Raw genomic sequence first — 23245 nt, 5'->3', positions numbered from 1 at the left:
AGGCTAAATAATACTACGTGATCTGCCGATGCAGCTCTTCCGTCGTTTCTACAACCTCAGCAAAGGCACCGGAGGCAAACTCGTGGCTACGGTAGTGTTCTTTTGACTGGATCCTGCAGAAATGGCCGGCTGAGGGAGACCTATTGGGTTTGTCGCAAAGCTTGGAGAGAATCGCGAGGCTTCAGTACACATCTCCCGCATATGGCCAAGAAGAAGCGCCAGAGGATCAGCTATGGTTTGTCATCTGTGCTCACACTCCGAGGGCGCGTATGGCTAACTGTGAGCAGTACTGCCTCTGGCAAGTACGCCAGGTGGCCATCGACTTGGGGTGAACGGGCTAGCATTTGACGAGGATCGCTCCATACTGTGCGCAACCGCTCCCTTCATATCGATCGCCGCGACCGAATACTGAGCAATGATACAGATACACGGGCGGCCGAGATGGCGTGATATGCGCGTGGGATTTGGATTTGGAGGCGCAGAGGTTGTACCAACAAGAAGCAGACGCAGCCAAAGACAAGAAAAGCACAGTGTCATTCCGCAAGCAGGTGCAGGCACATACCCATTGGGTCAACGATATTGTCCTGGTCAAAAATAACCTGGGACTTGTCTCTGCTTCATCCGATGTCACTGTCAAGCTGTGGAGGCCGCATGCACATGAATCGTCTCAAGCCTACACCATCGGCTCTCACAGTGACTACATCAAATGCCTCGCAACACCTGACCGGACCGCCAATTGGGTCGCCTCAGGAGGCTTGGACCACAGGATTTGTCTGTGGGATCTAAATGGAGGTGGCAAGAACCTCGAAATCAACGTGGCAAAGGTAGAGGATGTGGTCAAGGGATCTGTATACTGCCTCCGCGCGCGAGGGTCTCTGCTCGCCAGCGGAGGGCCGGAAAGTGTCGTTCGACTGTGGGATATCAAGTCCGGCAAAGGTATAACCAAGCTTGTCGGGCATACGGACAATGTCAGGGACATCTTGATCAGCGACGATGGTGATACACTGCTCACGGCCTCGTCCGATCAGACAATCAAGGTCTGGTCCATTGCCGCCGGTCGATGCATTCATACCTTGACCATGCACAACGACAGCGTCTGGTGCATGTACTCGGACGATCCCAATCTGTCTGTCTTCTACTCCGGAGACAAGTCAGGCCTGGTGGCTAAGACCGATACTCGACGGGCAATGGAGATTGACGATGGGGTGTCCGTTGCGGTTTGTCAAGAACACGATGGGATTGCTCGGGTTCTCCCTGTTGGCGACTCTGTGTGGACAGCTACCTCGAGCTCAAGCGTCAATCGCTGGCTTGATGTCGATACCGAGCTTGAGGTTGAAACACCTCCCGCGTCCCCTCGCGAAGAAAGGGCCGCCAGCCCAGAGTCAAGAACTCATTTGAGCCCCGAGCCTGCTGCGGCTTCGCCAACGAACGGCACCACGAACGGTGAAGTTGAGCACAAAAAGAAAATCCCCCACAATGCAATTTTGCGCGTGTCAAACACCGCCGTTCATCCTGGCAGGAAGCATCTGGGTAGACATGCCAACGTATCGACGACAAATTTGAGGAAGGCTTCGGAAGCGATGATTACTGATGATCTGAGTCTGGTTGTGCCTATCAGGGGTCAACCCGCTGAGACCATCGAGGGCCAAAATGGACTCATTAAGCATGTTATGCTGAATGATCGGAAGAGGATACTCACATTGGATACTGCCGGCGAGGTAGTTTTGTGGGACCTTCTCAAGGCAAGGCGTACTTCTTCCAAAGGCGATGTCCGCAGACTGACATTGAAATAGTGCATTCCTATCAAATCTTTTGGCCGTCGTCATCTTGACGAAGTGGTGCCCGAGGTCAACACAACTGAAAGCGTCGCTAATTGGTGCGGCGTGGATACCAAGACCGGAAAGATCACGGTCATGCTCGAGGAGAATTACTGCTTTGATGCTGAAGTGTATGCAGACGAGCTAGACTTGCCCAGCGATCTCGCCTTTCGCGAGGACCAGAGAAGTAGGTCGATCCCAATTCGAAAGAGGTATGAAGGGGAACTGACAACTACTGAACAGTCAATCTCGGCAAATGGGTACTGCGCAACTTGTTTTCGAAGCTCGTCGACGAAGAGATTGCTCGAGATGAAGCATATCGACGCACGCTGCAGAGTCCTGTCGTCGCTGCTCCAACTCCTAGTGGTCTTATTCGCCCTGGTGCACCAACCAGCATCAAATTGCCGGAATCGGTTGGCACGACACCCATGGTGTCACCGGGAACAGTTGTGACGCCTCGTGCATCGAATGGCTTCTCAATGGTTCCTGCAACTCCTGGATTGGCGATTGGCGCAGCCACACCGGGCTTTGCGCCATTGAACACTATGCTTCCTCCCACTGCAGAAGAAGAGCCAGTGCAGACTCCCAACGGGGCCCCTTCAAGGTCATCACGCGTGCAGACCCCGCAAGTGCAGACACCTCATGTACAGCCAACACCGTCGGCGACGGAATCCCAGAGCGTCGACTATTTCTCTTCAAACAACACCACGGCCAACAATCAGTCTGAGGCATCTTCGGAAAGCGAAAAAGTACCCAAAACACCGGGAGGTGGCCCGGTGACGACGGATAACAGCGCTCAGGGCCTGGTCTCGACTCCGACATCTCCTACTGAGGAGCGGAAAAAGGGCCTCTTTGGCAAGAAGTTCGGCATGGGCATGTCCTTCCCTAAGAAGATGGCGAGCCGTTCGTCTGCAGAAGTAAAACCGCCCGTTGTATCAACAGAAGAGAGATCCTCTGACACGGCGTCAGTCCGTTCCTCGGAGAAGGACGTCGAGAAGGTCAACATCGAAGATAACTTTTTCGGTGTCGTTCAGAAGATCAGGCTAGAGTATGAGGAGCATCTCGAGACCAAACCCGATCAACCTCTGCCGCAAGGGATAACTCCTTCTCTACCGACAGAAACGCCTGTATTACATCCACCGCCACACACCACCATCATCATCCAGGAAGATAACCCAGAAAGTGGTGGATTGGCGGACCTCTACAGGGGTGAGATCAGTGAGTTGGGCAATCCTGCAGAGGTTGATGCCCTCGAGAAGATTGCCCCCATGTGGCTGGGTGACTTGTTACTGAAGGTGAGTTTGGACCGTAATATTCCCTCTATGCTTCCTGCACTCCTGGGTTTCCTGGTGTCTTTTTGGCAAGGATGGAGCCGCTGACTCTGTGTGGCATGCAGAACCAAATCCCCTTCAAAGACACCGTCAAGGTGTCCTTCGTCTTGCACCCCTACGAGAATTTACTGCCACCCATTGCTTCACCTGACGGCAATGCTCGGCTTAACGCGAACCGGATGCTCCGCGCGAAGAAAATCATGGCGTACATCGCTGAAAGGATTGAAGCCCCCGCAGGTCAACAGGCCCAGTCTACCGAGGCCACGGAAGGACAACAGCCCACTGAAACACAGCATGCCGAGATCACCCCTGCCGAAGCAGAAGAGAACCCGGAGTCCCAGCTCAAGCCGGAGGAGTACTTGGAGCTGTACTGCCAAAACCAGCTGGTGCATCCCAACACCACACTGGCCACACTACGCGTGCATGTTTGGCGAACCGGTGGCGACGTGGTGCTGTATTATAAATCCAACGGAAGGAAAAAGTTGACGTTACCCCATCCCTCACAGGTGCCCACGGATGTAGAGAGTGAGGAGACGACGGGTGTCGTACGATAGAGCAAAGGGACTGCAGCAAGAGGAGAGGCATAGAGTTGCCGAGCAGTGCAGCTGCAGCCATCCAGAGCAAGTGTACAGGAAGAGCGGACCCGAAGGAACAAGCACCCGAGGTAAAGGGGTGACTACAAGGTCGAGGGTATTGCTCCGTCTTGGTCGTCTTGGAACTAATGAGAGACTAGGTGAACAATAACGTGGGTGTGTTGAATGCGTGCGAGCGCCGGTCAACACGTGCTCCGGGGGACAGAAAGGGGGAACCAAAAAAAAGACCAGCTGCAGAATATACATGATTTGAATTTATAGAATGCTTTTCCATTTCCCGAGCGTGGAGACCGTCCAGATCTCGTCGACACGTATGTGGTCGATGCAGACCCGGCATGGCATGGCACGTCTTCATGCTTCCTCAGGTCCCAAGAGATTCCAGACGTATTGATATGTCCCGAGAAAGATCGCGCCTCCCGTGCTGATCCAACCCACCCGGGGCACGAAGCCACGAAACAAGCCCGCAGCGCCCTCATCCCTCCATATTTGCTGCAGGACCCTGGCGGGACCGGCTCGTGTGGACGACTGGCCTGCCTCCTTCCGTGCGAGCATGATGCGCGTTTTGAGCACGTCGAGAGGTGTGGTGAGGCCGGCGGCTATACCTCCCGCGACGCTGCCGAAGATTGCGCTCTCCCAGGCGGTGACCAGCCCCTCATGCCGCCCGGTCAGTCTGTGCTGTCGGTCTGAGTAGGAGGCCTTGAAGTATTCCCACAGGCTGAACTGGGTGATGGTGAAGGGTATCTCGCGCATAATGGTGACTCCGCCTCCTCTGTACAGCTCGCGGACCATGGTCGTGTAGCCGTCCGACTTCCGCAGGGCCAGGATGTCCTGCAACGCACGCAGCGCCGAGCCGCCGAACAGGCCCGCCTGGGCGCGTTGCTTGACGACCTCGGTGGGCACGCGGATGGCGCAGGCGGCGATCTCGCCCAGCGATGAGGCCAGCATGTGCGCCGAAGCCTGCTGGGAGGACGACTGCGTGGTCGGATCGATCAGTGCGCGCTTGACGCCGTCGTAGACGACGAAGAACGACGCCGCCGACGGCATCGACCCCAGCAGGGCCGAGGGGAGGCCCGCGTACATGCTCCGCAACGTACCCCGGAGGGTGTGGCGCGGGAGGATGGTGGATGAGGGCAATGACGATGCATGGTGCGTCAGGTTGGACTGCAGCCGTGTCTTGATCGTGTCGAGCGGGTAGAGGGAGAAGTCGACCGTGAGGCCGGCGACGGCGCCTGCCTGTGTACATCATATGACCGTGGGTCGTCAGAATTCATGGCTCGGTCGATATACGTGGGAGGAGGGATTTACAAGGAGGGACCGAGTCCACTGTGATGAGGGCGCGAGCAGGTCTCCTGCCCCTCGAGGAGCTTCTGGCAGGGTCACATCCTGCTCGGTCATTCCTGGAAGTAGTGCCGGTGCCTGAGAGAGGCAGAGGCAGAGGGGCCGACCGTTGCAGCTTTTGAGGGGCGTTGAGATGCCCTGTGGATGTCTGTGGGCGAGGAGGTAGAGGCGTCGGTGGGAGAGATGAGTCGCATGCATTGACTAGAGTTGGAGATAGTTTTCAAATGACGGTGATATAATCATAATATCTGTCACGATCCGGATTGGGCAGCATGTCGTGCTGTCTGGGGATGCCAACTAATTAATGCGTTGGGAATTATTGCTTTCTCGATTCTTATAGTCCGTTTCCGTTGGATCCTATGTACGGTTGCCTCTCTCGTCTTATACCACGTGGTGCGTGTGCTCAGCAGGATTTTATTGCAGTGAGGGCATTCTTGGCTGGGTGCTTGGGGAGATAGGACATCTTGTGACGGAATGTCTGAGGCGAGAGGGTGTCCACCATAGCGAATACTTGCTGCTGCTGATCAACAAGGGTATCGACTTGCCTTTTGAATATATACTGTACCTCTGGGCAGGTGGTGCAACTACCCCAACCGATTCGTGTCGGTATAATATTGTATTGTACTGGAGGGGATGGTGTTGGCTGGTTGCCTGGCAACAACGAGATGTGTCGAGTTGTGGGGCAGCCAAAATATCGGAGCCCGGAACAAATGTCCCGATTCCCGAATGACAAGAAAGACACACACATTCTGACCGCGTCGCAGTCCAAGAACCTCAGCCACTAGACATCAATCAGCCAGCCACTTATTGTCCCGCATTGCTCTATGGTAATTCAACCGCCTCTTCGCTATGGTTACAGCCTGCATTGTTTTCCTGTATGCGATACCCAGGTCGCCTGCTTGAGCATTGACTCCTGCTCCGACACGCGACCCTCCCCCATTGATACCGGCCACACGCCCACACCTTTATCTGCGAGTTATTCAGCCATTACCTTCAATCCCCCCAGGTCACGACGCCGTCGCCATGGAGCCGTGGCTGGACTCGCTGTCAGAAGACTGGAAGTCTGAACACCGCTCATCCTCGCCCGCACCGTCTGTCTCGAGCCATCCTCAGTATGGTAGTGTCGCACTGGGCCGCTCCCAGAGTCGCATCCCGCACCTCGCGCACAATATCCGTAAAGACTCGTCCGCCGGGAGCTTTCTGAGACACAGGTCAACCCGCGGACAAGCTCGCCAGAGCAGCAAATCCATCCTCCGCGAACGCAGCGCCTCCAGCCTCAACGTACCTAATGCATCGGGTTCGCATAAAGCCCCAAGCCTGCCGCGTCGAACGTCTAGCAATTTCTCAGAGTCCCAGAATTCGGTGCAACATCACTCTGTCCACGAGAAACCTGCTCAGGCAGAAACGCCAGAGTGGAAGAGACGGCTTGCCGCGGGGGAAGATGTCAATAGCGACGGCTTCGACCTCTTCTCGCCCTCAAAACTCGAGGGCGTCTTCAAACAGCCAAATTCTTCACAGCTACAGAGTGATAAAGTCGAAGTGCCCGAAACAGGCTCGTTCCGGAAACCCTTCAACCTACCCGCAACCAATTTCTTTCCCGATCAGTACTCGAGCTATCGAGCCAACAGAAGTCGGCTGAACCTGGGGATTTTGGAAGAGGTCAATGAGGAGGAAGAGGTGGCCCAACAAAACTTGTCTGCCGTGTCCTCGGAGCTTGTCAGGACTGGCTCTCTCCGAGATCTCGTGAAGCAGCGCGTCCAGTCTCTCGAGCGGGTGGGGAGGAGTTACTCAACTCCGTCGTCACCCAGTGGCTATGATGCACAAGATCCTCGATGGAGGACGATGAGCGGTCAAGAAGAATTGCGAAACGAGTTCATCTCTCCGGTCACGGTGTCCAAGCAGAACTCGATCCGCGATACCGTGCTACGGGCAGATCTCGATATACAGGCATTGAGAAACAAGCTGCAAAGCGCCGCCTCGGAGGGGGACGATCGGCCCAGCTCGAGCTTGAGCGACAGTCGTATCAGCTATACAAGAAAGAAGGATACCGAAGCACACTTCAAGGACGAGCCCCTCCCTGATCTGACCTCTCAATCTTTGCCCGACGACTTGTCGATGGGGACACAAGATTTCGTTACAAATGGAGGCTTCATAAACTCGCGGCGTGGCGGCCGTTCGAATGAAGCCTCGTTCCTCCGTAAAAGTCTCAGCTTCAGCCAGGAGCCTTCACAGATCGAACCAGACTCGCGAGCCGACCTACATTTTTACAGCTCACCCCCTCCCAGTTCTGGACTTTTCCACGACGGCGTCGATCTGAGCAGGCTCAGCGCAAGTGCCCCAACCACGCCTCAAGATACGAGTGTTGTCCACCACACGGAAAGCCATCTCCGTCCGGCCTCTTCTGGAAGCCCCTTGAAGTTGTTCGGAAACCGAGACACATACACAAACAATAAGCTGATGCGTATTTTGAGCCAGTTCGAGGAACCCGATGACTCTAGCGAGAAACTGGCCGGGCCTGCACCAGCAGAAGCACAAGAAACCGAGCTCCGTATGAGCCAATTTGGCCAAGGTGATCTCGATGGGTTTGGGTTTGAGCAAAACGTCCGCCGACCTTCGCCTATCGAGCCAACCATGGTCAAGCCAGAAGATAGGATCTTCAAATCCCTTCTGTCAGAGACGTCGGATATTTCTGAATTGACCCCCGATACGGCCGCAACAGAAGGAGCGCTCGAACCGGCTCAAGGGAGCGCAGACCGGAAGGATGCCACCAGCCACGCTGAGAATGATAGAACAACCAAACGTCGCAAGACAATTGTCAAAGACCCAGTGCCGCCATCAGATCACGAAGTTGAAGTCAAGGTCGCCGACCTTGGAGATGCAGCCACATATGCCGGAAAGAAGAGAAAGGATGCTCGGCCTGGAGATGAAGGAGTTGAGGCCGATCCAGAAGTCCTTGCTTCGCGCGATCTGTTGAGACCGAGATCGGCGCGAAGGACGTCTTCTGTCGGTCGAGCCACTGTCATACCCAGTGCCGAAGCTACTGACCAAGACCTAACCCCCCAAGCGGGTAACGAGGATCTCACGGAAGCTTTGGCCGCAGAGTTGGCCACGTTCGCGCAGGAGGCGGCTCAAGTGAACAATGATTCACGCAAACCATCGCTCGCCACCAAGGACTACATGGAGGAAGCCAACAAGGTCATGCAGTTCATTCGGTCCCGAGGAAAACCGAAACCTGCTGCTGCTCTGCCAGAAATCACTGAGCCAGCTGACGTGTCCGAGCTGAATCCAGATGCTATCCTGGACCTGGACATTGACGCAGACTCTACCAAGGATGATTTTTCTCGACCGCCGTCCCGAGAGAATATGCCACGAGCCGCTCAAGACCGTCGTCACGCGCGCCATGATTCTCGGACAGCGAGCTATTTGCGCAAATATCGCGACGAAGACGACATGGACGCTCTGGGGAGCACCTCGGTGTTTGGCACGCTCGCACCAGTAAATGAAGCCGTTGCTTTGGAAACAGCTGAAACCACAACTTTAGAGGAGTTACAGGAGAGCAATCCTCCGAACATGCGGATTCTGAATGCCGCTGATACCATGAGAAAACGCAAGTACTCCAGCTCCACGGTCGAAGGCCAGCAGGATTTTACACAAGATCGTCTGGCTCACACTCAACAATCCTACCACAGTTCCACTCAGCAGTCCTTCCCTACACGCTCGTCTGCATCCGGACAGAAGGGTGTCATTTCTTCTGGGACTGTTTCGATTCCCGACCGCGTAGGTGCGATGACGTTCGATCACGACAAGAAGGTGTGGGTGAAGAAGCTGTCTACCAACGACGGATCGCGACGAAATGCCCGACAAGAGCGTCAAACCGTGACCGAAGATGACCCATTTGAAGATATCCCTGACTTGAGCATCGACGAACAACGAGAGTTGCAGTCTGACAGGCAGCCTGTCAAGAATGCTGTGGACCAGCAAGAAACCGTGTTTGATGTCGATGTCTCGGATGCTAGAGACGACTCTCGACTCTCCCCTAAGCCCTTTCCGAACTCCGATGCCCACCCCATCAATGAGGAATCTCAACACAGATTGGCAGTCGAAGACGATGTCGAGGAAATTGAGCGAAGTTCTCTGCGTTCCAAGGCTTCAGCGCACGAAGCAAAGCTCCACAATGGCATCCCGTCCAAGCCCCCAAGCCAGCTCAAGGACGATCGCAAGCAAGCTCGAGCAGTAACTATTGCATTTTCTTCCCCAGTTGTCTCGGCTGTGAACTACGCAAACCTTTCCGAGGACGACTTTGACGATCTGCCGCGTGAAGAAGACCTTCCCCTTGATGATTCGGCAATTGAGCTTGATGTTGAGCAAGATGAGCCAGACTTGCCCCAAAAAGCTGCCCTTCCTCTGTCCACAGACTCCTTCAGAAAAGGCAGTCAAGTGCGATTACTCAGCCAGGAACGGGTAGTCACATTCCAGCCTCGGACGATCTCGCCAATTGTGGAGGACGATGAAGAACACTTCGACCCTCAGATGAGCCTGGTCCATGTGAAAGTGTCGGATATGGTAACCCCGGCGCCTCCAAAAACTATCGCCAAACTTCAAAAGACCGGCAACAAAGCGTCAAGCATCCTGTGCTTGACTCCGCTGTCGGATTTTTCTCTCCATCAAGTTGATAAGGCTCGGGATCCCGACCAGAGTTATGTTGATGACAGAAAACACCCCAACGCACTACGGCAAGCTCATGGCTCGCTCGCGTTGGTTGTGGATGAACTCATCAAAGCCATAACAGATGCGGCGCCCGACGAACTATTTTGGGACCAGCTCCGCCGAATGACGCTTGCTCCAGGCAGTGTGTCGTCAGTGCATGGTCTGAAAGATTATTGTCCAAACTTGGAAGAGCTGGATATGTCCGGCAACAAAATCTCCCAGCTAGGCGGCTTACCACCTACCTTGAGGATCCTCGACATCCAGAACAACTTGGTTAATGACCTGACTTCGTGGAGTCACCTCCGCAATCTTCAGTACCTCGATGTATCCGGGAATCGGCTAGACAGCTTGGAGGGTTTCAGTTCTCTGGTCCACCTGCGGCGCCTGAACGCCAGCAACAATCAGATCTCAAACATTGACGGAGTCTTGGATTTGGATGGCCTGCTCGAACTCGAACTCCGCGACAATGACTTGACGAGGGTTGATTTTGAGGGTTGTGATTTGAAGCGACTGAAGACATTGAATCTCAGCCACAACCAACTGGAGGTCGTGGGAAATATCCAGTGCTTGCCTGCTCTTGAAGAACTGGATGTTTCTCACAATGCTCTGCAGAATTTCCCGGCGATCTGCGATGGCACACCCATTCCCATACGGAAGCTGCGGCTCAGCCACAACGAACTCGAGTCCATTGCCCTGAAACATATGCGAACTCTTCGATACCTGGATCTAGACAATAACAAGATCGGGGACATTCAGGGGCTGCCCTCGGCATATCACCTGGAGTTTTTGTCTCTCAGGTCACAGAGAGAACAATCAGACATTGTTGATGTCGTTCTGTCTACACCGAACGAATGCCGCCACATCCGTCTATCGTCAAACTTGGTGGTGAATGGGACATTGAAACTGCCGACATCGCCTCAAAACAACCTCCGCGAACTAGAGATCGCGGCCTGTGGCATTGCAGAGCTTCCTGAGAGGTTTGGCCTGTTTTTTCCCAACTGCCGCCACCTGAACGCGAATTTCAATGCCATCAGGGAGATTGATCCGTTGCGGAAGATGGCTCATCTCAATACCTTACTTTTGGCGAAGAATCGGGTGAAGAAACTGAGACGGACATGCCTGGTCATGTCTCGGCTGCCGGCGCTGCGGCAGATTGATCTGCGCGACAATCCCTTAACTGTGGGGTTCTACAGTCCTGCGGCGGCTCAAATGGCCGATGTGGATTCGGCGCGATACTACCTGCCTGACAGGTCGGAAGCAGACGACGTGTCGTGGCTGAAAGTGCTTGACGAAGTGACGGGCCTCAAACGACGGATGATCGAGTTAATGCTGACGGAGCACTGCAAGAATCTGGTTCAGCTCGATGGATTGAGTCTTTTCCGGGAGCGGTCGCGGTCAGAGGACGAGACATGGAATAAACTGACCGGCCAAGGAGTGCTTGTGAAGCCGAGCACCATGCAAGTGGAAGAAGCTGGTGGGAAGGACGCGAGTGGAAAGTGTATGGATGGCGGTGGATGGAGTCCGCTGCCTGAAGTATCCATTGCCAACGACGGGGATGTATTTAATGGATGAATGAATGTACAACAGCCTTTTTGGTGGGAGGGATGACGGGTTAGATAGGGCCTTACAAAAGTCGGTTGGTTTCGGTTTCCTTCTGGACACTCTGATGGCTTGGGGGGGCTGTTCTGCTGCTTGTTGAGCGCGTGTTTGGCACGCACGGCATTGTGTTAGTATGTACATCTGGACCGTTATGAATGACGAATCATTACAGGACACTCGTTCATGGTGCTCATGGCCTCTGAAAGCTTTGACTCTTTTGCAGTGATGGGCCCGTGCACATTCCAACTGGTGGATTCCGGCCACCTCCTGGATCTCGTCAGCCTCGTCCATGTACTGGGTCGGTACTGGTGCTGGCTGGCATTCCTCACTATGTGTGTGTTCCAGACAACGCACAGACTCGCTGCCGGCCTTGTGCATTTATTTCAGTTCCATCGATATGCACCTACCTACCTATCTACCTCCCTCCCAACCCCGAGATGGAGACAGGCAATATGCCATGGCTGGGCATGCTTTTGCTGATGAGGTACATATAGATTCATGGTGGCACACATATTGTTCAAAACTTCTCTTCTTTCCTTGTCTCAGACATCGATCTATCTCTCTATCTCTCTCTGTGTGTGTGTGCCTCTCTCTCTACTTCCAGTGATATCCCATCCAAAGTCATGATCCATCCTCTTTCCATCTCGATTCTGTTCTACTCATGGGCGGTATCTGCATCCCCAATCGCATCCCCACTGGCGGTGACGGCGGCAATCTCTCCACCACAGGCACCACCACCAGGATGCACGGGCTCGTTTCCCGGCGTGTTCGGCATCGCACTGATGAACATCTCGATGTCTGCGTCTGCCTCAGGCTCGGGTGTTGCTGGTGGCAGACTCCGCGTGAGACGACAGGGACAGGCGCCACCGGCTCCGATCTTCACCATGGGCGTCGTCTCGCAGATCGGTGACGGCCAGGTACAGGGCGGGATGCACACTGCGGCCGTCACCATGGCGTTGACCCCTCTGGCGCCGGTGTCGCAGATCGGTGACGGGCAGATTCAGGGGCCCGTGGTGACTGCCGGTGTGCCTGACAACATTGCCGTGACGACTCCAACGACAGCAAGTTCGGTTGTGCCAACTTCGAGTGTTCCTGTTCCTGTTCCTATCCCTTTCCCTCCACAAGGACAAGACCATCCTTCTGCGGCTGCAACACCGAGCAAGCCCCCAACTGTGATCGAGCAGGCGTGCGGCTTCTCGACGCGACCGAGCCTTGTCCCACCACCGTCGACATCCTCTATTCCACCCTCACCCACCTCGCCCGATCTCAATGCAGCCCCATCTTCATCCTCATCCTCGTACTCGTCGATCTCATCACCATCACCGACGTCACCCCTGGTCTCCTGCCTGACGAATTCAACCCTCCGCCTGCACTTGAGCGACAACAACTTGTACGATGCGTTCAACCGGACCGGCTATATCGCATCAAACTACCAGTTCCAGTTCGATGGGCCCCCGCAGGCCGGGGCGCTGTGGACGAGTGGGTGGAGTATCTGTCCTGTTGACAACAACAATAACGACAACAGCGCCAACGGCGACGGCGGCGACAATAGCACAATTCCGAGTGCCAGCCCAAGTGACGGTGAAGGCCCCGGTATCAGCACCCTGGCGCTCGGCGACAGCACCACGTTCTGGCAGTGCCTCAGCGGCGACTTTTACAACCTCTACACAGAGAACTGGGCCGCGCAGTGCAGCCCGGTCGAGTTGCGGGTGGTGAGTCTGGTGGACTGTGGTGGTGGTCGGTGAGGGAGGATACACACACACACTGGGTGGTCTGGAAGTGAAGACAGACAGGGACAGAGAGAGGGGGGAAAGAGTAATAGGTCACTATTTGATGGAGTCTTTGGTTTTATTCTAATGAGGAAAAGGCGTTCTTAAGATGGTGGAGTTTATATTTGCCAAATACACCTCCTACTAATAATACCACGACGACGAGGTACTCATAAAGATATGATACGATATGATGTGAAGGATTGATTGATTGATTGATTGATTACTTTTGGAATTTCATTCCCCACCTGCCTTCCTCATAATTGATCTCTCGTGTAAAAGTGTATGTTATGACATCTTGCTACATTGAAGAGGTCTGGTCCCCTAAGTCTAAGATATATATATGTGTATATATACTTCCCGGATAGTCAGATACTACTGCTGGCAAATGGCGTCCGCTTCTCCATTCATTCTTCCATACGTCCCAACGAGACGGGAATTTACTGGATAACAGCCTGAAGGAGAAAGGCTAAAGATCAGACGGTGCGTCACAACTTCACGGTGGAAAACAGCTATGAAGCACGGATCTTCTGGATTCATCTGCATGAGACTGATAGTCGCCCATGTGACGAATGTCCGTCCTACCAATTGTCAGACTGCGCAACGGCCGAACAACCCGTCCCTCCAATGAATTCCCTGGCCTCCTTTTCATTGTCCACAATCCGCGGATGCTGACACGTGGGCAGGCTGCCCAAGTCCATCTGCAAGACACTGTTGGGATCGATCACCACGACCGTTCTCCCCTCGGCGAGCAACCGTTTGATACTCTCGTGGATCACCCGGCGGGCCACGAGATTGAGAGAAAATGCGTCCCGGAGCGACACCACGATGGCGCACGCGTCCCGGTGCTCCCCCGAGCCGGGATCCTGGGGATCGGGCTCGCCGAGTTCCCGCACAATGGCGCGCGTGAGGCGCTCGGAGCCCGCGAAGCGGACGGCCCCTCGCAGGGCAAAGATGACCACCCGTCGATCGCAGTTGGGGTGGTGAGGTTCTTCCTCTCCCGCCACGATTTTGGCCACCGAGGTGCTCACACTCGCCCGGGCGATCTGGCTCACGTCCATCATGTGGAAGCCCATGTCGCGTGATAATTGCTCAAAGAGAGCGACCGCGCGGACACTGTTGCCACGGTCGTCCAGTTTGGGTGAGAATGCGGCGATGCCAACCTGGCCCGGCAGGGCGCCAATGACGCCGCCAGCGACACCACTCTTGGCCGGAATGCCCACGCGGGACACCCACTGACCCGCCGCATCGTACATGCCACATGTGGTCATGACCGAAAGCACCTGGCGGACACTGTCTGCGGGCATAATGGTTTCACCGGTGACCGGATTCACCCCGGCGTTGCACAGGGTCGCTGCCATCATGGCTAAATCGCGGACGTTGACGTTGATGGAGCACTGGCGGATGTAACCCTTGACCACCTCTGCTGGCTTGCACGAGATAATGCCCGCGGCCTTCAGCATGTATCCAATTCCCATGTTGCGGTCGGCCTCCTCCATCTCGGCTTCGTACACCTCCTCATCCACGTACAGCTGACGCCCAGCGAGCCTCGACATGGTCTTCAGGATGCGGTCCGTTCTCTCCTCGGCTGTGGCGTTCGGGTGGACCACCAGTGAATGCGCCGCAATCGCTCCGGCGTTGATCATGGGGTTCATTGGTCGGTTGGTGCCTTTGTGCAGCGACAATTTGTTGAAGGCGTCGCCGGATGGCTCGACACCGATCCGTTCCAGAACATGCTCCAGCCCGGCATCCTCGATGGCGATGGCATAGACAAAGGCTTTGGAAATGGACTGAATAGAAAACTCGACGTGGTCGTCCCCCGCGGAGTACACGTTGCCATCGACCATGACGAGGGCCACGGCGAGCTTCGAGGTGTCTGCATGGGCCAAGGTCTTGATATATTGGGCTGGTTGGCCTTCTTCGTTGGGCCGGACCTTGTCCAGCAAGACATTCAGGTAGTCCGGGATCGGGGACTTCATACCGAAGGCGGAGTCAGAGCAGTCTCATAGGACACGAGAGTGAGGAGAAGCTGATCTTCAGAACTTCTTTGCAAGCTTTGTTTGTCCACGAAGCCCAGCGGCGCCAATGCTTGAGCGTCCCTTAGCGGGTGCCATGGGTGTGTACATAAGCGAATGTGTGTACATAAGCGAGTGTGCTAGACTGTGGAGCCACACTAGCCCAAAGCGGACTCTGACCCACTAAGTGCTAACCTGGGCAGCTTAGGCGAGGAAAGGTTACCCTAATCCTGTCTAGGAAGGTTTAGCGTACCCAGTCTATATCTCCCACACTCCACCTTGACACCTCGACACCTCACACACATACCGACATCCACCTACCTATCAGCCTCACAGCGTGACCTAGAGGGCTGCTCAGTTTGTGCCACGGCTCGCTTTATCTGAAAGAACCACTGCAATCACCTGGTTCCACACGCACAACGCTATCCCCGTAAGCTCGACCGGGCCTCGTCGTGCAACACGTGTCTGTGTCTTATTATATTTTACGAATCCAGGATGAAGAGCAGAAAGCAGGCCTGTTGTGGTCGAATGAATATGGGCCTTCAGCTTCCCCTACAGAGACATATAACGATGCGAAAAAAGGGTAGATCTCCCCAAGAACTCCTATGATTGATTCCTCTCTCTCTCCCTCTCTCTCCCCCCTCTCTCTTCTCTCTCTACCTACCTTCCCACTCCCCTGCCCTACTCCAGCACACTTCGCACCCCCCACAGGTCCTTGAGGTCGTTCTTGTTCCACTCCCAGTCGACCTTCTGGAACTTCTCCTCGAGCACGGCCCGGTTGGCGGCCAGTTTCCCCTTCAGGTCGTCCCAGTCGACCTTGGTGAGACGGCCAGCCCGCTTGACCACCTCGCCGTTGACGAGCACCGTGTCGACGTCGGACGCCATGGCATGGGTGACCAGCGCCGCCGAGAAATCGACGCTGCCGACCATCGAGGGCGTGTCGGCGCGCACGAGCACAATGTCCGCACACTTGCCCACCTCGAGGCTCCCAATCTTATCTTCTAGGTGGATTGCCGCCGCGCCCCCCAGCGTCGCCATGTACAGCACCTCGTCGGTGCGCGCGGGTACCAGGTCCGGCAGCTTGCCTCGCGCGTGGAAGCCGGCGTTGGCCCGCATGCGCTCCTGCTGCAGCGCCAGCCGCATGGTGAAGAACAGGTCGCCTGAGCAGATGGCCGGCGAGTCGACGCCGAGCCCGATGCGGCACCCCGGGGCGCGGTGGAAGTCGAATGCCGACGGGATCCCGTGCGACATGGCCATCTCCGACTCGGGCGTGCACACGATACCGATCTGCTGGGCGCGCACAAACTCGATTTCCGCGGCGGATGGCTCACACGTGTGCGACAACGTCACCTGCGGCGGTACCGGCATGGCCTTGTCCCGCAGGAACGCCAGCGACGGGAGGTTGTAGCGCGGCACGTCGTGGCACGTCACAGGGACGGAGTTGTCTCGCGCAAAGGTGAGGATCTCGCGCGCCTCGGCCTCGGGGATCCAGTGCATGGTGTCGAAGCCCAGGCCCAGCGTGACGCGGCCGTCATTTCCGGGTCCGCCGAGTGGCCGCTGGCGCCACAGCGTCTTGAACAGCTCGATCTGCCCGGCGTGATGGCCGGTCATATCCGGCAGGGTCAGCGGGTTGAGGGACGTGGGGATGGTAAAGGGCGACGCGCAATAGACGCTGCGAATCCCCGACTCGAGCGTGGCCTGGATGCAGCGGCTCGCGTGGGCCGGCGTGGTCACCACGTGCGAGTGGTCCATGACGGTGGTGACGCCGCAGAACAGCGCCTCGCTGGCCCCGGACAGCTGCGACAGGTACATGTCCTCGGGCTGCAGGAACGTCATGCGGCCCTGCAGCAGGTGCGCGCAGTACTCGAGCAGCGTGTGGTTGCTGACCGTCGACCGCAGCTGGGACTGGAACACGTGGCGATGGCCATCGATGAAGCCAGGCGTCACGATGCAGTCGGCGGCGTCGATGACCTCGATTGAGGACGACGGAGCATTGAGATTCGGCCCAATTTTGGTGATCAGGTTGCCCTCGACGAGGATGTCCAGCTGCGGGAACGACGACTTTTGTTCCCGGTCCCACGTCAGGACGCGGCCGTTCTTGATCAGATAACCCCCCGGCATGTTGTGTAGTTCTTTTTGGTACACACACACAGACACACACGCACAGAGTAAACTGGGGCGGAAGAATAAAGAGAGAGTTCAACAAGCTGGTGATGAAGAAACGGCCGAGTATATCAAGAACAAACCGACCTCCTTTCTTTTCATCAGAGGACTATCCACGGGCTCATGTGAGGGATGTGGCCATCGACAACCTTTTAAATGGGGATATCCTGGGGCCATGCATCCCTCCAACCCTCCGTCCTCTCTCTACCGCCATTCTCTCCCTCGCTCGACACCAGGATGACTGACCGACCGACTGACCGTTCCCCACAGCTTCCATTCATACGCAGTTAAGTACCTGAGTAAATAGTAGTCGCCAGAAATCCTCACCCAAATCTCCCCCTTCTCTCTGCCCGGTCATGTTTCATCAAGCCGGCGAACTCGGTGTATCCGGCTGCGCCAGGCTCAGCAGAAGATGGACCGGGAATAGCACCGACGGGCCGAGCATCATGTGGGAGCCAATAACCTATCAGCCAGTACCACGGCACACGGAAAATATGGACCACCCGACCGACCATGTATCTCTTGACCGCGAAGCTAACCCGACTGGATATGGATATGATACGAGTCTATTACCACGAGGACACTACGAGGACGAGGACGAGGTCCATGTTGTGTCCCCCCGCCCCCCTCCCTCCCTCCGCCCTTGTCCGTACCCGTCGTTGCCCGGGGTGGGACCGATGCTCTTTCCTATTCCGGTCATGGGGACATATTGATCACCACCTCTATTCGTGACGAGATGGGGTGGGTGATTGATTGATTGGGCACCGTGGCCATGCTTATGTATCTTTGGGAGACCGCGTGGACTCGAAAGGGGAAACAAACATCACAGTTGGCTGCTTTATTTTCAACGCCGTGGGCCCCCCACCCTCCGGGGAAATCAACAATATACCCTACAGAGTCGCTGGAGCTGGGCTCCCGACTCAGGTTCATTCCACGGGGACTCGTTACTCGAAAAAATAGGTCCACAGCAAAAGTACAAGCGCACTCGTGATCACGACCACATTTGTGAGGGTGAGCATGGCAGGGCAGGGCAGGGCTGGGACATGACTGGACGGATCACGTATGTGTGTATTGGGAAACCCCCCGAGACTCCAATGCCGACGCGGCTCGACTCGACTCGACTGAACTCGGCCTGCTTTTCTGTCTGTCTGTCTGTCTGCATGATCGGATCGCCCGCCCGCCGCGTGTTCGTATCCACCCTGAGTGGTATGTAAAGGGGGCATCCCAGCCAAAATTTGTCATCCGTGCGCGCGCCATTTCCGCCTCGCCTCACACAGCGTGCAACGACGGAGTTAGTCAGTTGGTCTAGAGTGTTGGTTCACGAGGGAGGTGTACTGTACATATGCCTCGATTGATTGATTGGAAAGGAACAGGAGAGCCGGTGAGCAGACGCGTAGACTGCCCTGCACTGCACTACACGACGGTAGCTAGAAGTACAACAACAACAACTTCTAACTTTTCAACCGGAGGTATGGAACCAACGTTGCGTCCGGGGGGCATGAAGCGTGATAGTTGGTGTACCTATATCATCATCACACCTGACTAGATGCGGGTCAGTCGCTGTTTCCGGGGCCAGCGGAGGTTTAGAGAGGGAGGGGGTCATGGCATGGCATGGCATGAAATCCTCCGAGGAGTGAGTGGGAGGATCGAGAAGAAGAATGGGATACTCACCCTCACTCGCTGGAGAGCTCTCTCTCTCTCTACACCTTTGCCTCCGCCTCTACCACCAACTATCGTATGCCCCGAGTATACGTACGCACGTATATCTATCTGCCCCATCTGTCTGCCGAAGGAACCACAGGCCACAAGTCGTGAATGGGTCGATGGATGTCACCCACCCAGCGACGCATCCCACCATGCATCCACCCCATGGGGTCTCCATCCATCTGCCAGTCCGTCCGTATATTTGGAGGAGGACGACACGCGAGAGAGAGAGAGAAAGGGAGGGGAACATAGAAAATCGGTCCGAAACACAACACAGACAAAAGATCCGCCCGAGGCTGTCCCAGAAAAAGGGGGACGGCGGCGCGGGGACATAGATATGTAGATGGGGAAAGGGAGCGGAGGGTGAAGGGGGAGGAGGGGAAGGCTGTATTGAATAATTAGACCGAGAGATATCTCCATTCTATGCTGCAAGGCATGGGTCCCCATCCCTCCTATTGCCCGGCAATTGTTGCTACTGCTACTGCTACTGCTGTTGTGTTGCCATCCAGACGGGGTTTCATATTCGGGGCAACAAAGGAACAAACAGGCGAGGAAGCCATCGAGCTTAAATACGACACGGACGGACACACACCGCCGTGTCATTCCTCTCTCAGATACGCACCCAGTTCAATACTCTCTCTCTCTCATCTTCATCCCCATTTGCCTCGCCTCACCTGACCAAGATGTTGGTTCTCGTCGTCGGAATCACAGGGAACGTCGGCTCCAAGCTGATCGCTCCCCTCAAACAGCATGGAGCTCAGGTGCGCGGACTGGCCCGGCACAAGTCCAAACTCGCGCCTGAGAAGCTGCAAGCCCTCGAAAGCTTCCACGACATGGAAGCCTGGTATGACGTCCCGGCCATCAAGAAGGCCCTGAACGGCGTCGATGCCGTCATCTGCGCGTACGGGCCCATCCCCGAGCTGGTGTTGGATGCCCAGCTGCTGCTTGTGAGGTTGATGGATGAGCAAGGCATAACGGTAAGTCAAGCGTTTTCATGATAAACGCAAATCGTGAAGATGGCGCATGCTGACTCGATTCGCCGGCAGCGATTTGTGCCCTCCGCCTGGAACCTGGACTGGTCGCTGCTGTCGTTTGGGGATATTGTGTATTATGACCTCTTCCTGGCATTCCAGCGCCAGATCGCCATGTCGTCCCGCATCAAGCCCATGTACATATTCATTGGCTTTTTCGCAGAGACCTTCTTCTCTCTGGACGGCCATGGAGTATTCAACCCGAGCACGCATGGGGTCTGGGACTCGGCTGGAGGAAATCCACGGGCTGAGTTCTGGGGCACGGGCGACGAGAAATGGCAGATCACCACCGAACAAGACACGGCCGACTTCACCGCGGCCTTGATCTGTGACCTGTCCCGGGAGAGCGCCGTGTACAGGTATTGTAGCTGGGAGTACAACATCAAGGAAATCGCGGCGATTTACGAGAAGGCAAAGGGAATTCCCGTCAAGCTGGAACGCCTGGGGTCGTTGCAAGATCTGGCGGTGACGGCGCAAAAGAGTCAGCAGGAGTTAGGTCTATCTAGGTTTTGGGAGTGGATGGGCTATACTTACCAGATCCACCAACTCAGTGGCAAGACCATGATGAACGTGTTGGACGACAAGCTGTATCCAGATCTCAAGCGAACCAAGCTGGAGGACTTTTTGAAACAGCATCCCGAAATATAAAATGGACAATCTATTTATTCTCATGTCGTATTGGTCAAGGATTTTTTAAAAACTAGTGGTAGCATTCGATTGGAGTGGTCTTTGACGTCCGGTCTGCCCGGCATCATTCGGGGTTTTAGGCTGTATGACGAGAGTGTGGAAAGGCCTTTTTTCAAAACTGAGAAGATATATGATGTATTATGTCGGAGGGCAACCCGAAGGAAACAAGTCAGCTAGGTCTTGTCCCCAAAAGTCCCAGTTGTCCCCGCAGAAATCATACATAAAGGCCTGTAGTTCACTCTCCGTAGGTTTGTCGGCCGAGAGCGCCGTGTCGAAGGGTATTTGACTTGCGCTGGCTTGGATGTAGTCGACGCCGTTTGACATTGGCATGTTTTCCAGAGCGGTCTTCGTCGCGGCGGCAGAGGTGTTGTCATTCTGCCCAGCTTTCCCTGGTAACATATCATTCAGGTCATCGAAAGCGTTGGTGCCGACGCTGGCGTAATCAACCTCATTGAGACACCCCAGGGCATCGGAGCCGCCGCCTTGGGATTCGGCCAATCTAGCACTGAGCTCTCCGAGCCGCGAGCCCAGTGTGTCGATGTTTTTGACCATCAACTCGGACGTCTTCCAGAACTTGTGGCTATGGTCAAGTGTGAGCCGGAGAAGATCGAAGTTGGACTGCGCCAGCTCTCGTTCGGCCTCGTCTTGGGCGAACGCCTTCTTAAACAACTGAGTGGCCGCGACAATCCAAAACGTACAGGCGAGGAGCGGATGGCCATATCTGATGTGGTTCGGCGACGCATTCCGGACGACACGCATGATCTCCTCTGCAGCCCCGAGATATCTCTCCCAGGCAGATTGATCATCCGAGAACCCCAAGATCGCTCGAAGCTTCTGAGTCACCGACGGCCCACTGAGTGACAGATACTCCAACAGCTTCTTGCCTCGGAGAACGGAAGGACCAGAGTTTCTGATACAATAATGATGTAGGATCATGAGTCTGCCTAGATGAGTCATGGCGTGAACCAACTGTTTCTCGCAGTCTTCTTTCGCCGTCGGTGCGCTGTATGAGTCGCCAGAGATGGAGAACGAAAGGTAGTCACCTTGGTATGCGCATTCCTTCGGCATCATGGTTTTAAAGTATAAAATAAAGTCGTCCAGCACCGCGAGTCTCCGCTCGTCCACGGAATTGCCACTTGCCGTGTCGACCAAAGGGGAAACATCCGTCCTCGGTAGTCCGCGATCGCAATGTGAGGTCGGATTGGCAGTTGTATGCGCATCGCGGACCAGCGAGTTGATGACAATGAACCAAGCATTGCCGTTGGAGTTTCCACATTCGCGGAGCTTTCGGGTTCGATGCAGGGGATCAGGGTCCAAGAAACAGCTTGGCTGATAGTGTCCTTCCAACCAGGCTCGTTCACTCACTGGCAGAAGGACGGCATGCTCTCCGTCGTGGATGGACGCCGGACGTCGGCGAACCGTCGAAGCGAAAACGTCCAGCTCCCATAGCAGCCACCAGGCTCTTCGTTGTTCCTCTTTGCGCGACCAAGCCTCGGTCAAGGCTTTCTGCTCCTGCAGCGACTTTCCTTGCAGTGTCGAGTCTGTCAAATGCAGCTCGATCTCGTGGGCGACGCGGACGCAGGTCCCCAGGGATCTCCATGCCCTGCCTCGGGCACTGACGATCATCTCGTAGTACGCGATGAGAATGAGTGCTTGAAGGAGTGCAAGTGGCGGCTTGCCGTCACCACATTTATCCAGCAGCTCAGTTGTGATGGTGCAGGCCAGCTTGTAGAAATGATGGGGAGTGTGGGTGGCCGCGTGACTCGGATCTGGCCGGTCTTCCATGTAATGGGCAGCGATAGTACATACCGCAGCAAGAAGAGCCGAAGAGGGGCCCTGCTGGATCTTGTTATAGACCATCGCATCGAATGTTGGTCTGTGGAAGAGAGACAAAAAGGGCACTTTTTCAAAGTATGTTCTTGTTCTGCACGTTTTCATCAGCAAAAAGCTTCCGCTTGACTTCTGGCCATGATCCTTACAGCGTAAACAGCACTTCTTTGGAGACACCAAGCGTCCGGCAGACGTAGCCGGTGTTGTCTTGTGAAGGCCACGCATACGCCGCGAGAGTCTCGCTGGGGTTGGCATGGTCACATGCGGTGAATTGCGAAATGCTGTACGATTGATCCTCGTGGAAATGATGGAACACCCAGGATTGTGCCGTCGTCGACTCAGGGCTCGAAGCGTCCGAGGCCGTGCTGTTATTATCTCCATACAAGACTAAATTTTGTCTCTGGTGTCCTCTGTTTCTCCGAATGCTATTGCTATCCTCAGCCTCCCTGACGTCTTCCTGGCGGCTGGGCGAACGATCTTCTAAACGCCAGCAAATCCGCTTTCGGTGCTTGGACGAGTGCGACCCTGCAAACGGCAGGTGGAATGAGCAAGGCCAAGGTCATATGAGTAACTCCTTTGGGGAGGTGGCAACGTGCTTACCTAGCTTGGGGCCTGGTTTGTGTTGAACCTCCGGGTAGCGACATGGCATGGCATACTTTGT

General features: G+C 55.4%; 8 protein-coding genes across 8 annotated transcripts; 4 read left to right on the top strand and 4 right to left on the bottom strand.

The window, feature by feature from the left end:
* Positions 1-201: 201 nt before the first annotated feature.
* Positions 202-3702, top strand: AYL99_00895 (hypothetical protein; the record flags this gene model as incomplete). The annotated part of the gene is made up of 6 exons (XM_018832411.1): positions 202-235; positions 288-366; positions 425-1718; positions 1794-2004; positions 2061-3112; positions 3214-3702. The coding sequence occupies 6 exons, from the start codon at positions 202-204 to the stop codon at positions 3700-3702; spliced, it is 3159 nt and encodes a 1052-aa protein (XP_018698290.1).
* A 390-nt stretch (positions 3703-4092) lies between these two features.
* On the bottom strand, positions 4093-5136 carry AYL99_00894 (hypothetical protein; the record flags this gene model as incomplete). Its single annotated transcript, XM_018832410.1, has 2 exons — positions 4093-4974; positions 5047-5136. The coding sequence occupies 2 exons, from the start codon at positions 5134-5136 to the stop codon at positions 4093-4095; spliced, it is 972 nt and encodes a 323-aa protein (XP_018698289.1).
* A 966-nt stretch (positions 5137-6102) lies between these two features.
* On the top strand, positions 6103-11358 carry AYL99_00893 (hypothetical protein; the record flags this gene model as incomplete). Its single annotated transcript, XM_018832409.1, has 1 exon — positions 6103-11358. One exon carries the CDS (start codon positions 6103-6105, stop codon positions 11356-11358), a length of 5256 nt encoding a protein of 1751 aa, XP_018698288.1.
* Positions 11359-12008: 650 nt separating this feature from the next.
* AYL99_00892 (hypothetical protein) lies at positions 12009-13130 on the top strand (the record flags this gene model as incomplete). The annotated part of the gene is made up of 1 exon (XM_018832408.1): positions 12009-13130. One exon carries the CDS (start codon positions 12009-12011, stop codon positions 13128-13130), a length of 1122 nt encoding a protein of 373 aa, XP_018698287.1.
* A 605-nt stretch (positions 13131-13735) lies between these two features.
* AYL99_00891 (glutaminase A) lies at positions 13736-15133 on the bottom strand (the record flags this gene model as incomplete). The annotated part of the gene is made up of 1 exon (XM_018832407.1): positions 13736-15133. The coding sequence occupies one exon, from the start codon at positions 15131-15133 to the stop codon at positions 13736-13738; it is 1398 nt and encodes a 465-aa protein (XP_018698286.1).
* Positions 15134-15850: 717 nt separating this feature from the next.
* AYL99_00890 (hypothetical protein) lies at positions 15851-17290 on the bottom strand (the record flags this gene model as incomplete). Its single annotated transcript, XM_018832406.1, has 1 exon — positions 15851-17290. One exon carries the CDS (start codon positions 17288-17290, stop codon positions 15851-15853), a length of 1440 nt encoding a protein of 479 aa, XP_018698285.1.
* Positions 17291-19719: 2429 nt separating this feature from the next.
* On the top strand, positions 19720-20715 carry AYL99_00889 (hypothetical protein; the record flags this gene model as incomplete). Its single annotated transcript, XM_018832405.1, has 2 exons — positions 19720-20013; positions 20083-20715. The coding sequence occupies 2 exons, from the start codon at positions 19720-19722 to the stop codon at positions 20713-20715; spliced, it is 927 nt and encodes a 308-aa protein (XP_018698284.1).
* A 177-nt stretch (positions 20716-20892) lies between these two features.
* Positions 20893-23233, bottom strand: AYL99_00888 (hypothetical protein; the record flags this gene model as incomplete). The annotated part of the gene is made up of 3 exons (XM_018832404.1): positions 20893-22678; positions 22734-23109; positions 23185-23233. 3 exons carry the CDS (start codon positions 23231-23233, stop codon positions 20893-20895), a joined length of 2211 nt encoding a protein of 736 aa, XP_018698283.1.
* Positions 23234-23245: the final 12 nt, after the last annotated feature.

This window comes from Fonsecaea erecta, assembly GCF_001651985.1.
Source record: "Fonsecaea erecta strain CBS 125763 chromosome Unknown Scaff1, whole genome shotgun sequence".
NCBI lineage: Eukaryota > Fungi > Ascomycota > Eurotiomycetes > Chaetothyriales > Herpotrichiellaceae > Fonsecaea > Fonsecaea erecta.
This window is presented reverse-complemented; position numbering and strand designations above follow the sequence as displayed.